General features: G+C 28.3%; 1 protein-coding gene across 2 annotated transcripts in view; it reads left to right on the top strand.

The window, feature by feature from the left end:
• Positions 1-23534, top strand: part of LOC116777802 (calcium/calmodulin-dependent protein kinase kinase 1) — a 102849-nt gene that overhangs the window by 31758 nt on the left and 47557 nt on the right. For both annotated transcript variants that reach the window (XM_061526261.1, XM_032671523.2), the window contains exon 2: positions 14804-14874. In XM_061526261.1, coding sequence (XP_061382245.1) covers positions 14804-14874 — 71 coding nt within the window. The remainder of the gene's footprint in view (positions 1-14803; positions 14875-23534) is intronic.

The following is a 23534-nucleotide window of genomic DNA, read 5'->3' as shown; positions in this document are numbered from 1 at the left end:
TTGTATTCTTAGTTTTATTTTCATGCGTTACCTAAGTACATTTTTCATTCATGTTAATATTCAGTTTAGAAACAATTAGTAAAACATTGACGTTTAATTTTTTTGTCCATACTGTTGTTAATTTATACTCAAAGTAATAAGAAATGCGACTTATTTCATTCATAGTTACTATCCTGAATACATATTTTTTGTTTGTTAATTAATATTTTAAAATAATTATCTTAAACAAAATAGCTCTAGCACTATATTCTTCCAGAAGTCCGTATATTTGGTGGTGTCATGTGTAATTTAAAAAACCTAAATCTATAAAACTCATTTTAAAAATTAAATACTAATAATAAAATTCTATTGAAATACCTTTATTTTAATATCAAAATCATTTCTAAACTAAAATGCATTTTTTTTTATTAAACTTGACTTGACTAGACAATGAAACAGCAAACAGCATGACTCCTTCAACTGAATAAATTTTCAAATGTCGTTCAAATTCAAAAGTGTTCAAGAGATTTACTCGAAAAATAAAATAGAATTTGGCACCCTTACTGTTAGACGTCACATAAATGTACGATTCATTTTTTCAGTTTTTTATGAAGCATTTCAGATTCAAACCAAAAATTATTTGTAGACTAGTCGATATAACTTTGCAATGCTCATACTCGAGTAACACAAAAAATTATAATTTTCAACTTTCATTTATACTTTTTCAAGTAGCAGCTTTCCAATGAGCAATACATGTTAAATTTTTATTTTGTGGCGCCATATCTATATTAATTTCTCTTAAGTAATTTTGAGAATTTTTTTTGAAGTAAATGAATCTCTCATCTCTGTTGGATAAAGTTTAATATATAGGCAAAGATGGTAGACATTAACATTGCTATCAGTTAAGCGAAACACCACTCTCATTCATCTTTTTAGAGCATTTATATGTATAATCAAAGTGTTTTATCGGTTGATAAAAGAGATAACAAATACGCTGCGTCTGCTGTAAGTGATTAATGATACTAATCGTAAATATTTTGTTGAATTATCAGCTCATTTATTTTATAATACACCTAATGCTTTTACCAATTATTATCTAGCCTCCTTTATGAATATATTTCATTGTTCTGAATAATAAAAATATTAATGTCTGGGAATGGTGTAACAGAAATATTAATATTTATAGAAATGGAAAAATAATCTAAATTAACAAGGTTTGTATTCCAAGTCGCACGAATAAAGTGCTTTGATTTGTTAGACAGCGGTCAACAAAGTTAAAATTAAGGCGTCAGGTTACTTATATAGTTCAATATTTAAAATTGTTTTCAGCCTAAATAATAACCCAACTGCGGTATTTACTGCATAAATGATATAAAATTAGAAATTTTGCAGAAGTCATATCAATGAATACCAACAAAGGTATGTTAAGTATATATATATGTTTGTCTTGATTTATATTGAATATATAAAAACGTACAAATATAAGTCACATAAAAAAGACCAAATGAAATCTAATAATTTAAATTTAAAATAAAACAATAGTACTCGAATTATATCTCACGTTTTTATAATAACTCTAAAGTACTGACGCAGTGATAGATAAAACACAATTTTTACGAATAAAGCTTGAACACATAAAACCGTAATCCTGTGGAGGCACTTTGCTAATACGATTTGCTAATACTATCACTTCTGGTTAAAACATGGTACTATTCTAGATGCCTAATAGCCCGACTAGTGCGAAGATAACTCTATTAATGATAATTGGATATGAATCCATGTCGAGTAAAACGAGTAGAGCGCATTTTTAAACAAATTAGTGTAGATTACTGTTTTTAATTTTAATATTGATACATATTCAGTGATTATTTATCTAGTTTTACGATAATATATATTATAATGTTGATATATCAGTAATAAGCCCATAGTGTATAATCTATGTGCAGATAAAACAAAAAATATAGACCATAGCCGATTATAAGTTATGCGGAAGTAAAAAAATATATATATATTTCTTTAGTAATATCAAAATCATGATTTATCCAAGTTGTATGTAGATACGACATTTGTTTAGGTTGTATTTGCAATAAATCACAAAAAGGCTGTTGCCAATGATGATTTTAATAAACATATGTAAAAAGCAAAAATTAATTATTTGATAGCATTTTTGTAAAAAAACCAAATCATATTACATATTTTACATAACGGGACTCTTCTCTTCTGTATCAATATATCTAGCAAATTTACTAAATAATTTTAGGTTGTGTAAAGAATTTGGAGTAAAAAATGTCTTCTACAGAAGATAACTGTCATATTGATTTTATGTTTCCATATAGTATATATTTTATGCACATCATTCTGATCTATTCAACATTTCTTGTTAATAATAAAACGTATTTGAAAATTAAGAATCAAGAACAACACCTTGAACCTTATTACTCTCAGGCTAAATGTTTTAGCCCAAACATTGTTCAGAAGCTAACAAAGTTTACTCAGGAAGGGGCTCTCGGATAGAATGGATAGACTTTCTTTAATTTATAAATAGAAAAGAAACTGAGGAATATTTTTGTTTCTTATTTCGTTTTAAATTTAAGCTAAGCTTCCATATTTAAATTCTCTGTTCTGAGTTTGTAAGGTGACAACTTAAATTCACAATTTTTTTTGCTGTCTTGAAAAAATTATTAAATATTGTTCACTTCCACCATAATTATACCATAATAATTTATCTTAATTACGAATTCTTTGTCTTGACTTTTATTGGAATTTAATTTACTTCAATTAAACAAAAAGGATTTCTGTGACATTTTGAACCAAATTATATGAGGCACAGAACGAGAACGTCAAAGGACGTTAAACTTTTTTTATTTTTGTAAAAGATTAGTTTTTAATGAACATATAGATAAGTTATGAAATACATTTCTAATAGAAACATTAAGTCATAACTTCAAAAGTTTTAATTTATCATTCTTGTTAAATAAAAAAGTCAAAAGATGTTACATCGTTCATAAAAACCAATTAGTTCCGTCACTAACATGAAATGTAAGTCAAATAACCGCAATTTAATCCGTCCATGTGAAATTAACTCAGCAAAGCCCGAGCGAACTTTTTCAATTACATTCCATCATTTCCAATACGTATTTGCAACGTCGTCTGTGTTGTAGTTGTTATAGGAGTTATTGAAAAACTGATGATCGTTTATTTTCATCTAAACGTAGCAGAAAACTGATATTATTAGAATTTTCCCCTTGCATGTGCAACGAATCACAGATTTGTATTATTTTTACATATACGATTTAAAAAAAAATATTTAGGTTACATACTTAATTATATTACGTAATAATCAGTACATGAAAATTCTCGAAATAAATTCAAATTAAATACAATAATTTTTATTCACTAAATTAAACTAAAGATAAAATTATTTTTATCAAGCCATTACAAGAATACAGAGGAATATTTGACTTAATTTTTAAAATGTGTCAAGCAATTCTCTTTCGTCCCAGTGACATTACCATGACATTGACATCTGTTAGGATTAACAAATATTTACATTATGAATTTAGGTTTTTTACCTACAAGGTAAATACTTCTTCTATTAAATACATATATATATATATATATATTAAAAATTTTATATTTGGAACCTATAAAAACCGAGAAACAGTAGTTATACTGGAAAACATTGTGAGATGTAGAGAGGACGGCCATCCAAATTGAAACATTTCTATTAACGCATCAGTGATTTTAAAAAAAACCTATGTCTACTGAAATTTTAAAGTCCTTTTACGATATCTGATTCTGTAGTAATCTTATATACTGAATAGGGTATTTGGGATTCGTCATGAAAAATCCTATTCAGAAATAAGGCCCATCAAAACTGGCGTACCTTAAGGAAGCGTATTAGGTCCAATTCGGTACATATTATACACGTGTGGTAACCGAGCCTACGAAAACAATGCAATTGCAACCTTTGCTGACGATACTGCCACAATGGTATAGGTGACAATCACAGAAAGTACATAACAAAGTCCTACTATATAAACAGGTATTGATGCCCGTATGGTCTTATGGTATCCAGCTATGGAGCTGTACCAGTAAAGGAAATCGCCAGGTTATACAACGATCCCAAACTAAAGTACTCAGGGATATTAGCAATGCACCCTGGTGTAATCGTAACTGTGATCTACATCGAGACCTGAACTGGGACGTCGTAGATAAAGTCATACATAAATATGCCAAAGTCTATGAAAAGAGACCATCACGGGAATGTCGAGGCAATCCAGTTCCTTGATATCACTAATACGGTAAGAAGACTGAAACTAAATATCTAACTATCAAATAAATGCAGTGGTAAGTTACCCACACTAAGACCACATGAATAAAGTGTCTTCGCCTTAACAAAGACTAAGACGTGTAACTGGACACATTCTTAGAATATATGTTAATGTAGTTTTTAAGTTATTTATCTATTGTTCAATAGGCTAGGCTAGGTATATATATGTATATATTATAAAATATAAATGTAAAAAAAATAATATAAAGACAAGTACTTATCTGAACTGGTGGTAATAATAAGATGTTACCATTACTTGATATGGATTTATTTGTGTACTTAACGTACTTAGAATATAGTGGTTTTGTAAGATAGAATCAATCCCCTTACCTCTATATTAGTCAAACACCGTTAAGCCAGATCAGAAACGATACATAGAGACTCGGTAAGATATTGTTCTTTCCTTGACAGCAAGCATTCTCAGGGAGCTTTATAGTGAACATTAACAGTGTTGCCATGTAATTATTTAAGTTTAAATAAATGCCACATTTATAACCAATTTGATAAAGACTAATAAACTCATTGATGTATTAACAATATCTAGCCCATGAACAACATGAAGAGTTTACTAAATTATCAGAAATAAAAACCAAGATTTCAGATTTTTCCTATGAGAAAAAATAACATATCAAAATACTTTCCTTACTCATATATGAACACTTAAACTACCGAGTATGTGCTTCGTAGTTGAAGTGGTTAAGTGTGACTTTACTTAGAGGTCTTTTAGAAAAAACTGATGTTGCAATTTTGAAAATGTTTTTAACAGTTTCAAAATTTTTTAGAAGAACTTTTAGTGTTTAATATAAAAGCTTCTAGAGGAGATTTTCCTGGTTAAGTATCATATCTATTTGATTAACAATTCAATATTGAAATCTGTTATAATAATTTTAGAAAATCTATTAAATTTGAGTCTATCTTCGTGACTTGATTTTAGTAAAAAAATTGTTTTACTGTGGTTTCACATGGATTTCGTTAATGTCTGTCAACTTAAATATTTTTCTTTTTTAATAAAATTAGTACCATAATTATTATTCACTTCGACTTTTTTAAAATACTCGTCTTTGCCTTAATATAAAGACTTAAAGACATTCCCTCCGGAGTGAACTCTTCTTAAATAGTTTTCTGAAAAGTTTTGTATTCGCAAAGTGTTTATTGACAGGGTAAATAGTATTGAGAAGTTACCAAATAAACTTTTATTAGGAATAAAAGTTGCAAAAACATTAAAAGGTGTTAGAAAATTATTATACTCTGTAGCAACATAAAAGCTTAACATAATACTTGAAAAAAATATGACATAATAACACAAAGAAAAAAAAATCTTCAACCCTTAAATTGATTTAATAAAATAATAGATATATTCTTTCTCAAAACGAATTACCTTTAAATATTTTTTATGCGTAATATTAAAAGGTGCTATTTCATACATAGTCAATTAAAAGGTAACTTTATCAGTTAAAACATCCAATTTGATTAGACTCGAAATGAATTGGTAACAATGTTTGTGAAGTTGGAGTAACAAAAACTTCAAAGCGAAGTCTGAACAATCTCCGGCTGAATTTAATTAATGTAGCGAGTGTGGTCAGAGACGCACGCGGCGTGAAAAAAAGTTGTCTTATTTTCATCTGTTTTAATGAGTTTAGTTTTTATAGTCCCGTTTTGGATTAACTTAATCCTTTAATAACATTAAATACGAGTAGAGACAAATTTCTTTCTTCGCCAATATTTTTTTTTTTAAAAGGGAAATAAAAAACACATTTCATAATTAAAACTTAAAAGGAACGACGGTTTGTTGGAAATTGAAAATTATAAATGCAAATTCAAAAAAGCAGTTGCAGAAATTGTAAATCTTTACGAAACGGAAACCAACGACTTGCTAGATATAGTTAAAAGACTGTATGCTCAGTGTTATTTTCACAATTTAGAACTGCATAAAGTAATATCATAGCCAACGATTAAATACTTTGTTAATAAAATCAAAATTCCTCATTGTCTTCCCCATTATAAATATTTTATGAGTTATATATCCCCATTATAAATATTTTATGAGTTATATATATAATCTGCTATAATATAAACATATCAAGTGAAGTTAAATCTGCAGAGGCAAAACCATAACTATGCTAAGTATTTACATTATTCCAAAATCACTCATCCCTAATTGGGTCTCGCTAGTCGCTAGGGTCACGGCCATTTGAACTGGCTTCGCCAGCGAGCTTCCGTTAAAAAATTTATTTCAATGCTGACATAATTCTTAAATTTGGTTTAATGTTGAAGTAATATAATTAAAAAGAAATAAAACTTTATAATATAAAAAATATTATGTAATATCATTGTTTATTCATCTCTAAGTGTAAATTGTTATAATTTTAGTAATTACCAAATCAAGTCACCACCGGAATTCATCCAACCAAGGCTGAATTGTTTTTGAAACCATTGTTTTGTTGAAACCATTGTTTTTAAATTAATAAATTAAGGAAGTTTTTATTTAGATCCTTCTATTCCGTCCTGTTAGCCTTCGATAACAAATGCATAAAAAGTCAAGAGAGAGAATTTAGTTGAAAATATATTTATGTATGGCCATGATATTGTTCTATAAAATATTTTATTAAACTTTTGTGAACGTTGATATGAATATAGTTTTGTGAAGCAGAAAGTCATCGTCAAGTATTTTATTATAAGTTTATAAGTACAGAATAAACAACAACACGGAACTTGACAAACTTTAATGCTTTTAATCCGTTTTATAAACGGGATCGCGTATTTCCTACAAAACAATGTCCTTTAAAAATTTTCTTTTTAGAAAATGACTTTTCTTCCACTAGACTGGAAAACTAATTATGATATTGATGGATTCAATTCTGGCGAGCTTAACCAGTCTTGTCTATGAAATATGATCATTTATATGCTGTTATTAATATGATAAATCTGACGCTATTGATATAGAATAATAATTCATCCAAGTGCAATTAGAAGAACAACTCAAACATCCATTTTTAATTGATATTTATTATAACTAGCATTTAATGTACTGTTTTGTTTAATGAAGAAAATCTTTTTGTTACATAGAAATAATAATACCCATTAATTTAATATTCTTCGGTAATACAAAGCCAGATATTATTTATTTATATCTTATCACAGACAATCGAGCCTCCAGGTCCCTCGGCACAGTACGAGTTCATGTTTAATTCATGATCCTACGTCGTAGCTCGCAACCCGAGCTCTTTGAGGTTTCTAATATACAAAAATATGTTATTCAGATGTCGTTAACTGTTTAATTGATTTACTTAAGTATTAATATTTTCTATAATGAATCTTATAGGATCATCAATAAATAGTTGTATAGTAATTTTATTATAAGTGTATTTTTAAATATTTGTATTTTTGTTTTTCGTCAATGACTACTATGAGAATTATACTATAAGAAACCTATAAAATAAAATTCTCTAAAAGAGAGGTTTATAAAGAAATTTTACGTTTTAAATTATTAAAACATTATTCCTAAACCTTAATGTCCTAAAAGTAGTCCTCTGTTAACTTTTGAAAAATATTCAATAACAGCGACGGTGTTTATTTAATTACATATTATTATATTAAAAAATCTATTAGTGTTGATGGTTCTATAAATTTTTAAACAAATAAAATAAGATCTGTTTTATTATTTTTATCTAGGGCTCCTATCTCAAAACCCAAAGATCAAACGATTTCGTTATCCCCTAATATTGCTATTAAGATGCGATAGAATTATGTTTTCAAATGATATTGATTTAATTTATAAAGTTTTCGTTTTATTTGATGTTAACATTTAAAATTTTAAATATTAACATCGAATATAACACAGACTTAAGAAAACTAATTTAATAAAAATACTTTCAAGTGCTGCACAAATAAATTATTTTGAAAGGTATGATTTAAAAAAATAATAGAAAGGGACTTCGTTTTAAAATCTGTTTCCAATAAAAACAAACAAAATTATTACCAAAATTGTGAGAAACGTTATCTTAAATGTGCAAAATATGCTTTTGAAAGTGCAAAATTTGAATCAGTTGTCTTATATCACTAATTAATAGTTTTAAGAGTATATTATTACTAATCCTCCTGTAATGTTAATGTAATATAATGTGTAACAAATTGAAATATATATTTTTAATGACCCTTAGAACGATAACTCTCTATTTATTTTATTTTTATGGTGATTTATTACAACGCTAGTACGCTTTCTAAGCCATTGAACTTAATGACATTAAACATTCTTCAGGCTTTAAAGATTAAAACCTTGAATAGTAAATTAAAAATAAGGTGGGATTTCCGCGATTTCTGTGAATATCTAAAATTAAGGAAACCGAAACATTTCATTTTCCAGGTTGTGCAGTATTCAGTGAGGATTTGTTTTTTAATACATTCTAACGAAAAAAAAATCGGTTTTTTACCAAATAACTGACGAAATTCAGAACACACTTAAACCTTATTCTGATAACGTGCAATTAAAGGTAACGTTAGGAAGAATCTTCTGATAAGAGAATACTATATAATAATAATAATGAAATTCTATTATCAGATCTTATATTTTCGACATGGTATGTTCATAGTTAAAGTATTTTCCAATAAAGAAACAAACTCTTTGCCAGGCGCACAATTAATTGATGCATCGGACAATAATTTGTCAACCTCCATTGTAAATCTTTTCTCCGAACTGAAGTCTTAGAGATGGAAGAATTATAATGAAAAAATATTGTTGCTATTTTTAGTTGCCTTAAAAGTCAAATAACACTGATAGTAGGAAAGTCATCTAAGAGGTGAATATTATATCTCCAGTAACATGCCCAACCCGTTTTAACTCGACTGCTTTGTTACCGTTTTTCCTGTGATGTTCGAATAAACAAATACTCTCGCCCACCTAGGTGCAATAATATTAAAAGTCCAAGACACTTTTATAAGAATGAGATGGTAATTACGAAACGTTGCTGCTTTCTATGTATCTTATATCCCTTATAATCGTTCCAACTCTAATACCTACAATTATATTGCAGATGTAGTTGTAGTAGCTAAAAAGTTTTTATTTAAGACTTCTATCTAGGAGACTATTTTGTTTTTCATGCATAACACTAACATTTATTTTATTCTTCGCCATATATATATATATATATATATATATATATTTATATGAAAGGTGGCAAATGAGCAGACGACCTACTTGATGGGCAGTAGTAACCGTCGCCGATGGAGTTGAGGAAAAGGGAGGGGTGGGAATAAGGAAATGGCAGGAAAGGGTGGGAATAAGGAAAGGGTAACCGGCTCTCTCACTCATCGGACGAAACGCAGCCACTAAAGGCTACTTAAAGCCGATCTTCTGTGAGAGGGTGGTACTTTCCCGGTCGAGCTAGCCCATATTCGAGCTGTAGTAACATGACCACAGGCTCTACCACCTCATAAAATAACTATATTCTATGTCTATTAATAACTATAACTTTCTATGTCTATAAATAACTATTTTGTCTGAAAGATATTCCCTTTGATATAGATAATTTTTCGAACGAATGCATACCTCGCTTATCATTGAATAAAATGCTTATATTTAAAAGTCAAACGAGCATATCATTGCTTAGTAAGCGCAACGTATAAAAGAATGAAAACTTGTCTTTATAACACATGTTTAACAAAACTACAATGAGTTATAACTTTCGTCGTGACAAACATTAACAAAAAATGTCGTATAAAATTAAATGAAACAAGTAATCTGAGATCTTAACCGCATTATCGTGGCAAACAACATCGTCTGTAAACTGTTCCCTCGACTATAGTTCTTCATTAACCTTGACCCAACAACTGACTGTAGTGTCTGTTGTGTTCCAAGAAAGTCGTAGCTCATTTTATATTTAGATAAACATTAGCTGATGAATGTTACATATTAAAAGTATTGAAATAAATTGATCGATCAGAAAACCGGTTAAATATATACTACTGAAATTCTAATTCTGTATTGCTTATAAAAGTTTTATAATTGTTGTTGTATTTTACAGTTGTCCCTTTTTATTGTATTCTTTCTTTTCTTACTATTTACCTTAGTAAGAATTTTCTTTAAATATTTATGTTTTTTAATTAGAAAAAAGGGGGATAAGGATGTATGAATCAACTTGGACAATACTTTCTCAGATTTTTCAAAATATACCGAAGAATAATTACTTTATTTTTGTTCATATATCAAAACAGACATAAAAGTTTGTTTAAATTTTTCTTTAATTATAGGTAGCGGTTGGTAGGAAATACATAATTATACTAAGAAACTTTTGCATTCTTTGTACTAGATATAAATTTTCTTCTTCATAAATTTTATGTAATGGGTGTTGTGTGCTTCTCTTTTTATTTTCGAAGTTAATATATTTAATATACCCTTCAACAAATTTTAATTGTGGTTTTATACAGACTCTAAAATGATGTGGTTTAATACAAACCAGCTTACAATTTAATTTATTTTAAAATTTTTCACAGTGTATATTTATAATAAAACAAGTTTATACCTTCCTTTTCACAGACTGATATGCCGAATAAGTTGAACTAAAGCAAATTAACTCCAAAGTTACAATAACGACTATTTTTGATTTCGTGTCAGATAAGATTTATGTATTTTTTTATACATAATATCTCTCCATTTCATTAATTTATTCTTTCATTACTTTCATTTTCTTCTTTTTATTTATCTCCGTATTTAAAGAGCCATTCTAATTACTATAATTATTAAAAACTATTTTTTTAATGGCAATTATAAACGATTTCAATCGGTTCCGTTTTTGATTCGATCAAGTTAAAGTTAAAATATTTATGAAGGTTTTAATTAAACAACATTAACATAAACCGTCAAATGAAATAAAAAATTTAAATATGATTTTCGTGTACCGTGTTCATTTAAATGAAACTATGATTTACGGATATGCTAATTGAGATACGGATATGCTACTATATTGCTTTATGTTTGGCCCGAAACTTCGGTTATTTTACAGGAAAATACAGTGAGCACATTTCGTTTACCCAGAGCAGTACGAAATAAAAATGAAGAAATCGTTGTCAGTAGATGACTAATAACAAGACTAATTGACAGATACTTTCTTTCTCTCTGCCCGTATCCTGCTTACTATAAAATACACAAAAAGTTGGGTTGAATTTACATTAAAATAATAAATAAATATAGTGTGTTTGAAAATCTAGTTTCTTTTAGATTTAAATACAATAATAAAGTAATAAGTACAGGTTTGGAATTTTTTTTATTGATCAGATACTAAGCGACTCTATTCTGATTTCATAGAAATGATTCCTTATTTCAGATCTATATTGTACTTTCAAAGTGGTTCTTCAAGTAAATAATATTCTAAAAGTCTATGATATTAAGTTTCATATCTATAAAGACAATTTTAAAGGCCTTATATATCTCTGATTTCAGAAGCAATAAACCGCTCGGCAATGTACAGATTTTAAACAGCAAATTATAAATTAATAATTATAATTAATCATTATGAATGGTTGATATTTTTTATTTCAAATTATATGTGGATCAGAGATCGATGGAACTTTTTAAACCATCCTTTTATCTATCTTACCTAAATCAAATTCCTCCTTCCTCTTCCACAATATTTTTGAATTTTAACGCCTCATATCGGGTAGATTGTGTTCCCATATAACACTTTATAGTAATAAAAATAGTAAAAACTCTTGTCGGGCTCCTAATGGAAAGGTGATTTTCCGAATAACAGATACCAAAAGAAACTAATAGGCTATTTTATAAAAAATGTAGCATTTTTATTTATATATTTCGTTTCATTTCTGTGTATTTTTGGATTAAATTTTGCACTAGAAGAACTTCAATTCTAATATAAGTCCTGTCCACGAATATGTGTTAAAGGGCCTCACCTACCGCTATTAAATAAACAAAAAAATTTTACGTATAGAAAGAAAGTTATTTCTGAGTCAGTCATCCTGAATAATTGTATGTGGTCAGGGACAAGGTCTCTTGACCTCGCCTCGCCTCTTCCACTTTTAAGGTCAGAGCTATATTTCCGTATTAACCTTTAACTCCAAAGTTGTTTCAAGCTGATTTATTATATTATATATAATTACCATAAAATAAATGTCATTGACTGAGTTCTAATTTCAATACACATATACTAATTTTATAATTATCAGTACAATATTTAAATTTTAAACCTACAGACATATCTTCGCACTATGATCAGCATTAGAAAAGATTACAAAATGGAACAAAAATTTTCTACATTATTGCTATATTTAAAAAACTCTACAAAAGATTACAACCTCAGCCCTTTTAACGAGAGGTCACATCCTACTTTAAATTCTGAATAATTATTTGTTAAAACCACCGGCAACTTTTCCTTTTATGATGCAGATGAATCACTTACCGTAGTTGAAGCGTTAGTTTGTTTGCCTCCTCTGTATAAAAAAATCCTCCGCATAGCTTAGTTCCTAACTGTTGTACAGCGGCTTTAAATATGCTACGTTTGCAAAAAAATATTTATCAGCAACTCCTATAAAAGACAAATACTACAAAATAGGGAAAAGCGTGCTGAGTTATATAAGAAGCCCTATCTACAGTCTAATTAACACAGTCTAATTAAATAGTCTACAGAGCGGTGAGCGCATAAGCTCGTCTTTGGAAGCACATAAAAGTGCATCTTTCCTCAGAATTATTTGAAAAGCATGTGTAAGCTATGTTATAAACACATTAGACGATTACTACTCTTGTTTACTGCAAACAAACAATGAACATCAATTTCAGCGTTTGTATAAGAGTACTGTTAGTGAAAGCAAAATGACCTACATATTATGTTTCTTTTATATTTATTAGCTATATACTCTATAGTGAATTTATTAAAATATTACTAAGAAACTACCTGATACGACCTATCTCATTATATTATAACTAATACGAACGCTCTTAATGTACTCAATCAATTTTAGATTAAATGTTTCTTTTAACACAGATGTTATTTTTTTTTAACAATGGTATGACAATGATTTTTATGCTTAAATATACTGTCGGAATTAAAAAAAAGCTCAGTGGGTCAAATCCGAAAACCAGGATTCAATTAGCCTATTTAAAAATGAATATAGTTGTGGAAAACGAAAAAACATCATCTTTTGCTTTAGTTTGCTTTCTAGACATGATATGATAACGAATTTCTTATTCCGGGTAATGCTTAATATAATTAGAGATTTGGTACATTTGTTAAAAACTAAGAAAATTTAAACTAATATTAAGCTACAAAAATAGTCTGATATTTTATAACCAACTTCAATATATTTTGCTTTCTATAGGAATTGCATGCCACTAGAAAAAAGCGCGAATCCATGGCACTTTAAATGAAATACGTAGCAATTGTATATAATCTTTTATATATGTATAGACATTGCAGAGAATCGGTTCCTCAAGTCTAATTCCTTTCAGAAATGACTACTTTAATATATTACGGAATAGCTCATATCAAACCTTTTCGATGACGTAAAGGAATTATCAAAAGACGATGCATTCGTCAACTTGTATAAAATATTCTTTTGAAAGGAAAACCGTAAATCCATTTTTACTGGTAAAAACTACCTATATTTTAATGAATTTCCTTCGTTTAGTAACACATAACATTACTTTCTTGCATAAACGACGATTTATACTATAAACTTACATACTTTCATCGACTGTGGGTGAGTCTAATTTACAATTATTTAGCTGAAACTCAAGGTTATTTTAGATTTACAAAAATACTAAAATACTAGTAAAAATATATATTTTAATATTACTCCTACGAAAATAATTTGATAAACTTGCATATTTGCTTCTCCTAAAACCCTTTAACCCTTTCCAAAATCTAAACTAAAAGTTTCCAGAAGTTGAAGAAACCTAACTCTTCCATATTTATAAGAATAAAATTTACTAGAATTAAACACACATATAGTCCGTATTGTGAGTGTTCGGAACCGTTTTAACTGTTGGGTTGACGATGGAATAAATATATCTTATGAAATCTAATTATAAAAATTCTAAACCTTGACCTCTTTTTATTACTTTAGTGGTCCTGAATATTGTTTAATCCTATCAAAAACCATGAAACAGATTTTCTTTGTTTGACTCTAAGGAGTTACAATAAAAAAATATTAATAATGCAGCCTTAAACCATCAATGCAGGACCTTGATACTTTTAGACTTTTGGTATTTTTTGTTTTTATTTGAGTTATTTCCTTATAAATTATACATAAGCAAAATTATATCAATAAATTCTGCATAAATTTACATCAAATAACTTTACCGATCTTATATGAGTATAATTTGGCACTGTTGACTATTTTTTTATATTTTTGAGGGGTACAACTCTTCGATAGAAATCATTCATCTTAATTTTTATGAGACCCTTTTACGATTACTCATCAGTTCCTAGTACTTCAATACATTTTGTCTTTTGCTAAGTTATCTAATTTGAATTTCTTTTCTAGGTGGGTGTTCGTGAGGCTATCCTTGGGGGATCAGTTCGGAGAAGACCACCTCGACTTGCGGATATACCAAAGTAAGCTGAACCTCTATGAATCTTTTTGAGTTAATATTTAAGTCAAATCAACTAACCAGTGTCTACTGCGAGCTAGAAATAGCACTTTTTAAATATCAGTCATATATTCATAATATTTCACTTCTTCTTCATCGCAAGAATCTTTGCAGACTCGTCGTGGTCATCACGTATCAGTGATCCGTGAAACATTATGACTTTCATGGGAAGAGATAGTTGCAGTGGTTTCCCCTTACCTTTTGCACCAGCACTATTTTGGGGCTATTTTGACCCCAAGGCTTGCTGTAGCCTGTTCCAGACATTGGTGTCTAAATACTTTTAGAAAGTACATATGATTCGTAAAAGATCACATTGGTATTTGCCAGGTTTCGAACCCGCGCCCTCACGTATGAGAGGCGGGCCTTTTAACCTTCAGGCCACCACGACTATTTCACTAAACTATGATAATATTTTTATTTTAATTAACCTTTCGTATTTTTTTTCTATCCTGTTTCTAAAATCTAAAGCAATGGAATGTTTAGTTAATAACATATAATTCAACACAATACAATATGTCTCTAATATTTCGATAATTATTAAACAAATGTTGGTACGAAACGCTTGACAATAATTACATTCTCTATGTTTCTTCAGCCGAAAATAATTTAATTTATCCTTAAAATACGTAATGTGATTGTTCCTTTGTAATGTCCCAAACTTAAACGACCTTTCATAATCTTTTGAATTTCATTGAATCTTATCATTAAGTTTAATTTCATTAAATCTCAGAATAGAATAGATAGAATTTTTGGTAGCAGCTAAGTGATAATAAAGTAGCAAAAATGGATTAGAGTAAAGTTGCATCTTGGAGTTGTGGTAAATCCTTCTTTACTCTAACAAAATATAATAAATGTTCCATGTTCTTTTCATTAAATAAGGATGTCTTTTTTACTGCTTATTGCGAACTGAAGAGACCAGACAATATTTAGTTACATTTAACAATACAGTTTCATTGTCGTGCTTCGCCACGTGTCCTTTGTCTGGAGTAACTTGTTCTTCGACTTTTGTGTGTTCACAGTTGAGCCATAATGGCTGTTAAATAACAGAAAAAAGGACCAATTACACTTTTAAGGATACTTGAATTTTAATTCAAATCGCATAATTAAATATTTTTTGTACATTGAAATTAAAAACTACTTTTATAGAAAAATACATTTACGATTTAAAAACTTTAAATTTAGAGTCAAAACTATCTCAGGATAGATTTATTTTCGCAATATATGAAAGGCCTGTATTTGATGTGAATTTTCGAATGTCAAAGTGTCAGACTGAATTTTAGCGTGGCTTCATATCAGCCAAAAGGATATTGTTATTTAAGTTATAAATCCAATAATATTTCAAAATTGACTGGCATACCGTCCCGTGCCTTAAACATTAAATAGTTGGTATTTAAAATATGTTTTAAGAATATTCAACTTCTGGAAACTTATAATACTTATTTGTATTTTATTTCTAATCACATAATTTTAATTCTTGTCTATTTGCTTATTATGCATACATAATGACATAGAATTATTATTATTATAGGTCATTTCGTAAAATATCGTTATATTTATATGTTTTTTTTTACAAAATATACTCACCATAACAACTTGTATAATGAGTATACAATTATAAAACATTATACGAATAACACAACTCAATGTCAAATTGTGTTATAAAGAGGACCACGTTGACAGGAAATTGTATTTCATAGTCATTTTCTATAAGAGATGACATTAGCTTATTTTCTGTTAACTAGAACCCTTTGAAAAGTGCTCCTCTATTTTATAGTTATTATTTTAAAACTTCCCTTATAACCGTATAAGATGGTAGCGTAAGCTAATAAAGTGTCGTTACCAGCCACATAAAGAAGCGTCATAATTTCATTTCTCAGCACTCAAAGGCATCTCCTCAAGGCATCGCTTCAAGTGTTACTTTGAACAAGATTTATAAATATTTACATTACAACAATGAATGGTTCTAAAATTTCAATTATATACTTTACGTAAGCAACTAGGTCATAAAATATGGTACTGATGTAAGAGAATAAACGTAATCATTTTAACGCAACTTATCAGAACTGATCGGATTGAAGTGACTTATATTAAATAAAATGTTGTCCTTCCTCTTTACGAAAAGTCTTATGCAAGTTAGTCTGATTATCTGTTAGAAGTCCATTTAAATATCCACAACCGTGAACTACAACAAAATAAATATAATATTTTTCATATTTAAATAAAAATACATTTATACATCTTAAAATTTTGTTTCATAGGAACAGGATAAATAAAACAATTTTTTTTATTAAGATTTGAATAATACTGTATTTAAATAAAATGATAATAATAATACGTATGTAAATTAATAGACATTGTTTTTCCTAAAAGTGGTTTTGCAAGAATTTTATATTGTATTTAATAATTCTAGCACCGAAACGTTAAGATCACGATAGCAATCAACAATATAAGTTTTATTAACATAAAATATAATGACCTATTAAATAAACTTTAACATTGAAAAATGGCAAAATAATAGTAATAATTTTATTATGGTAACGGTTTGTGGTTCAATAATGTAATGTATTCGTTTGTACTTTGCTTGTATACGGAAATTCACTAAGACGGTACTTTGTAGTTTCGAATCTACTTATCGTATACATTAAATTAGCAAGGTACATAACTTTGTTCCTACACTTCAAGAGATTTTCAATATCAACTTAATAAATACAGTACAGCGTTCAAACTAACTTGTGGTTTACATTTTCAAAGGTGAAGGTGAAATAATATATTTTATGTGTTTTATAGTCGCAATATATTTTTTATTTAAGACGAAAACATGTCTAATCTTCTCTTAAAAATAATGAAAGCATTTTTGTTCATAATGAAACAAATAGATTTTCTCGATGGTAAACAACACATTTATTAGTTAAATTGTGTGGGAAGAACTATTTGATAATCAATTAATTTTCATTTTTTTTATTACATATAATTGTTTAGTTCATTGTGAAATAAATTTAATTAATTTATTTTTTAAACAAAAATGTGTCTCCTCGGCTTGCTTTTAAAGATTCTGAAGATGTTATTGAACAGCGCTCAATATACAAAAACGATATTTGTGAAATCCGAAATCCGGAGCGAATGTATTGGTCTTGGCGAATGTATCGTGAAAAGAGTTAAGACACCGTTGGAATAATATATTTCAAATAAATCCCCTTATTTAGCGGAAGCCGAGCAAAATATTTGCATGAAAACGACTCAAATAATAATAGTAAATAAAATATAAACAATATTTAAGTCCACAGCAAGTTTGTAATGCAAAGCAGATGTTACAAACCATAAACAATCATGTTTACAATATACATATTTTTAATTATTATTCAATAGGAAGCGTCCTTAAATACTGTGTTATTTTTATATCATATATAAAGTTCTATATCCAAATGCAAAGAAATAAGATATTAAAAAATATTAATGAAATGCAGCTCTGTGAGTCTGGGACTTGCGAGATTGTCTTTGCATAGCTTAATACTGTATAAACGTTCCGCTAGCTACAGACCCGACCGCTTGAAATTTATCGGATGAAAATTTCAGAGTGAAATAGCAAGTATTTTATTTGTGTCAGTGATATTATTATTATTTTTTTTAAATAAAACAAAGGAACATTTTAGTAAATCCAGTTATATTGTTAGAATAAAAATCGATGTTCCAATCAATAGCAATCCTTTATTATTAGTGAATTAACCTGGACTGTTATAAATATATTATAATATCTTAAATTTTTATGATAATTTGACTTTCGGGAACGGAGTCATTACTGAGGATAGAGTCACAATTTTTATAGTATGTTCCATGCCCATTAAAAAAAAAATTTACGTCATTGTGTCAAACACATTAAAAAATAGTATAAAAAGAATAACATTTAAAAACTGCAGTTGAATTGTAAAACAGTTAGAAATTTAAACGCTCAACAAATATATTTATAAATTCGTCTTACAAGTTTAGTACCCACTTTTAGTCCATTCAAATCAAAATGCTTTTTCCTTTTGAATACTCAATAAATTGCCAACTATTTAATTTTATTAAATATTTATATGTTTAATCTCATCGTGTTTATATTCTTCTGTCAGTATTCTTGTAATAAGTATAAAAAAATATGTATGTAAATTAGTAGTAGGGGTGTAAAAGCTCGCTTTTATATATATGATATTCGGTAAGAAGACAATCTATACCTAGAACTGTGTATTTTGTTATGCAAAACTATTATATGAAAAGAAAATAAGTTAAGTCACTTTTTTATTAGTATATTTACTTTATTTAATTTATTATACGAACAATAATTATTTTAGTGTTAGGCATAATCAAAATTTTATTCAGGGCTTAAGAAAAATAAAAAAACAAATTGCATAATAAAACTCACGTTAAATTTCAAAGCGTTTGAATAGGAGAAACATTTTTTAAGTTTTAAGCTATGCGAAGCACAAACTCGCGGGATCTAAAGCACACAAAGCATTTTATACGTAGAATGTTTGAAAGACACTATAACTTATATAAGTGCATGAATATAAACCTTCCTTACAGGAGTTCAAAATTTTGTTTAAGTACAGGTAACTCGAAGCAGCTATGACAAAGTAGGAACTTGTGGGCTTGTTAAGGATACAATGGAGTACTTTGAATTTAATAAATACTTTATGACTTCCACCCAACACTCGAGACTATTCTCATAGGCTAAGAGTGTCGTATATAAACTTTTAAAATATAGTGTGAAACCATTACTTAGCTTATTTTTAACGGCATAGTCTTTATATATAGTTATAATAAAATAGCGGGCATTCTTTAAAGAAAGGTTAAAAATAATAAATATTACAAATCTCATCTTATTTCAGGATAAGGCTTCTTTATTTAGGGGGTCTGTTATTATTATGAAAACTATCCGCTAGATTCCTTTTCTACAAAACAAACCAGCGTTTAAATAATAATATAAAAATTCAAAAAAATCTGTTGTCCAGAATAACTGAATAACGGATCAATGCACAGTCTAAAACTGATTCTTGTGTGTCTAAGAAATACACCAAAAATGAATATTCTGGAAATCTATCACTCAGGGGGTGAAAAATTTAGAAATGTTTGTATGGTATAACTTTCCTTTGACCAAACTATTTAAAGACAGTTTTAAATTTATATCTGGAAGCAAAGCTACGAGGCAGTAAAGAACACATAATTCAAAAAGTACAGTTTCCGTAAGTAAAGTTCTAGGTTAGATTGTGTAGGTAGCGTGAGTAGACTTGAGTCGATTTTGCATCTTCCAGTGCCAGTGTGAGTGGCTTGCACCCAAATAAGCACACAGAATAGCCCGTTGATTCTAGCATCCGAAGAAAAAACAAAAAACTAATGTTTATATTACGATTTATTTTTTTTGTTAAAATATTCAGGTCACTTTCACCAAATTATAACCCGAACTTGGTGTTCAAAGAAAATTAAAAAAAAAAATCTTATTTTCATGTTTACTTGACCTTTTGATCTCTACTCCTCCATTACAAAGATTTTTATAATTCGAGAGTATTTATAAGAAAAGCTAGTAAATAAAATTTTTGCTTTAATATATATTACATCAATAGGATCTAAAATATTTTTCCATGATATTAACAGAATAATTTACACGCTGATTTCTCCTTAGCACCTCTCCATGACAAAAATATTATAAAAACTTATTAAACAGTAGGAGTCTCTATATATTTTTTGTTTATGTGTATACCTTTACAATAAACATCCGGTATTAATTATTATATGTAATAATGTTTTATTGACAACGGAAAAGATATTATAAATGAATATGTAAATTAAAATCTCACTATCTACTTAGATTTTATTATAATTTTTACTATATACTTTTTTGCCAGTTCTTTTAACGTCCACTTGCATGTATCATATAAAATAACATATTAATATACATCAAAATTAATCGTTATAGTTTACTATTTATTTGAATTTCATATTATATGTTATATCTTGTTTAAACATTGTCTTATCTTTGACCAGTTGTGTTGCAAGGTTATAGTATTTGCAAACATTCTAGCCAAATGTTCGTAGTTATGTGTGAATAAACACAATTATATCAGGTCGTGTAATAAATCACGGTGCTACGTAAATCCTCGGTAAACATTTAATCCACCATAATTTCAATTTCATATATTCCTATCGAGAGCAATATGTTCAATAAAACTATGAACTACATTTCTACATACATATCTAAATGATGATGAATGTGTATGTCATCATTTGGGCCTATTACATTTATATCTGCCTTCCATTGATTTGCAAGGTTGCATAGCGATTATGATGAGGCTTGCAAAACTGATATTATGTGAATGCAACAACAAAACCTTTCATTTTAAACTCTGTTGCCTATTACATGGGGTGACATTTATCTAAAATTAATGTCATAAGCCACCCCACCGTCTTTTATATTCCAATGATTCTAGATACAGTATCATTTAATCAAAACTTATAGTTTAGTTGTAAAATATATTGCTAGTGTTTCCATTAACATCATATTTATTCACTCTATAAATCTAAATGTAAATAGCCGTGTCAAGTGAACGTGAAGTCTTAACTCATTACACGTGAATGTCACTCTATATTTTATTAAGTTCCCGTCGTCTGCCCACGTATGTAAGATTAATGTATATGAAACGGTTGTCTTTATTTGTGTACTGTAAGAAAATTAGTATAGACCACGACTGACCAAGACGAATAGTAGCAAATAATACTATTCAATACTTTATTAGCTGTTTGCTAGTACTTTTCACGTAATGATATGATTTGATGGCTTCTTTGAACAAAGCCTATGGATTTTTCCTACACCATAGTTACATAAAATATGTATGAACCCAACCCAAATCCAATTATGCAATTATTTTGCATAATTAAACAACAATCAGCATCCATATTCAAGTAACGTGGCTGGTAATCTTGCAACTATTTCTAACGATTATTTCTCATACAAAAATATGATTGAGATTATTTTTTCCCATCTATTTCTATTCTCTTTGTTTTGTTGTATAATTTTAAATAAAATCAAAATGTTGCACTTGAAGATAATGCAGTGAAGTTCACTGATAATATATATACGGTGCAACCGTAATTGAATTAATGTCTTTAATTATATAAAGAAATGAACTCAAATCTGAGTGTCGGTTGCAACGATATTTTGTAAGTCTATCCACGACTGTCGTGTCGATAAAGTACTCTAGTTATTTAACTCGCAATGCAACCACATAAACAATTCTACTTCGCACATCTTTATGTTAGACTGTGCTTAAAATTTAACAAAAGGGTAATATTAACATTTTCATCACAAATCCAAAAAATACTCAGTGATTTTATATGAGAAGTATAAATTAGGCTTGAACGGTTAAAATACTCGTATGTTATAAATATCCCATATCAACTGATCTTCACTAGTGACGGAACAAGATAATTGATCGCTCTTATTCGAAATTCGAAAAGCTTTTTCATATGGAAAATTAAGTTTCCACTGAGTCGTTTACACTTCGATTATCCTTGTAATCATTAATTATTGAAAACATTATACATATTAACATTTAATAAACGACTTAATCTGCCAGTAATGAAATTTGAAAGTGTTGGGGAAACAAAGAGCCATAAGTAAAAACTGAAACTTTCTATAAATGTCATATCTCTATACAACCATACTTGATACTCACTTTAAAAATAATCCATAAAATTAAATACCAAAGTGATCAATAAACCATCAAGGCTTTTTTATTACAGCTTTGAGTGCCCATATCAAAACAACTATTTCTATAGAGGACATAAAAATGTACAGTGACCTATTAGAGTCAAATAACTTTTTCATTTATTTGAATGTGTGTGGGTTGTGTAAGTTTATCTTGTTATGCTCAAACAAAATTGTAATTTTTGACGCACTAACTTCCATGTAATATATTTTTAAATATAATAAAATATTCTGACTCTTTACACATTCCTCGCGTCTATATGCCAAAGAAAGTTTCGTTAAAAGCTACATTTATTTCGTATTTCTAAGTTGAGTTTTCTTACAGGTTTCTACAAGAAACTAAATCAATTTCTTTATGAATTTTAACTAACACGTGACAAAGTTTCACGAAAAAACATTATAACCTATAAATTTAGGTATTGTAGGTAATTTAGTTTGGTCTCCAGAGGGTGCGGTGTTGCCAAACATTTTGACGTTTGAAGATAAATATGACCTGAGAAATCGATTTCCACGTCTAAATATGTCAAGAACTTAGTAGGTGAGCTTAGGATCATTATAGTCTGCAAAAACTATGAGCCTTTGATATGCATATTTTTTTTTATTTTTAGAGCCAGTTTGCCAGTTACTTGTTGAATTACAGGACCTGCTTACAAAATAAAGGTTTAATATTTAAAAAGACACTTTTATAATTATAAATCCAATCCAAACTTAGTACTACAAGAAAAACAGTTTAAAATTTAAATTATTATTAGATTATCATATAAAATACATTAATAAATATAAGGTTAAGGATAATGAAACTAACTTACACGTTTCCTTTCTTTAATATTTGCTTATAAATTATGAATATCACATCGTTGAACTTGATAAGTGGTTTGAAACCATTC

Source organism: Danaus plexippus, chromosome Z (genome assembly GCF_018135715.1).
Source record: "Danaus plexippus chromosome Z, MEX_DaPlex, whole genome shotgun sequence".
NCBI lineage: Eukaryota > Metazoa > Arthropoda > Insecta > Lepidoptera > Nymphalidae > Danaus > Danaus plexippus.
The sequence above is the reverse complement of the archived record's forward strand: the minus strand, read 5'-3'. Positions and strand labels throughout refer to the sequence as shown.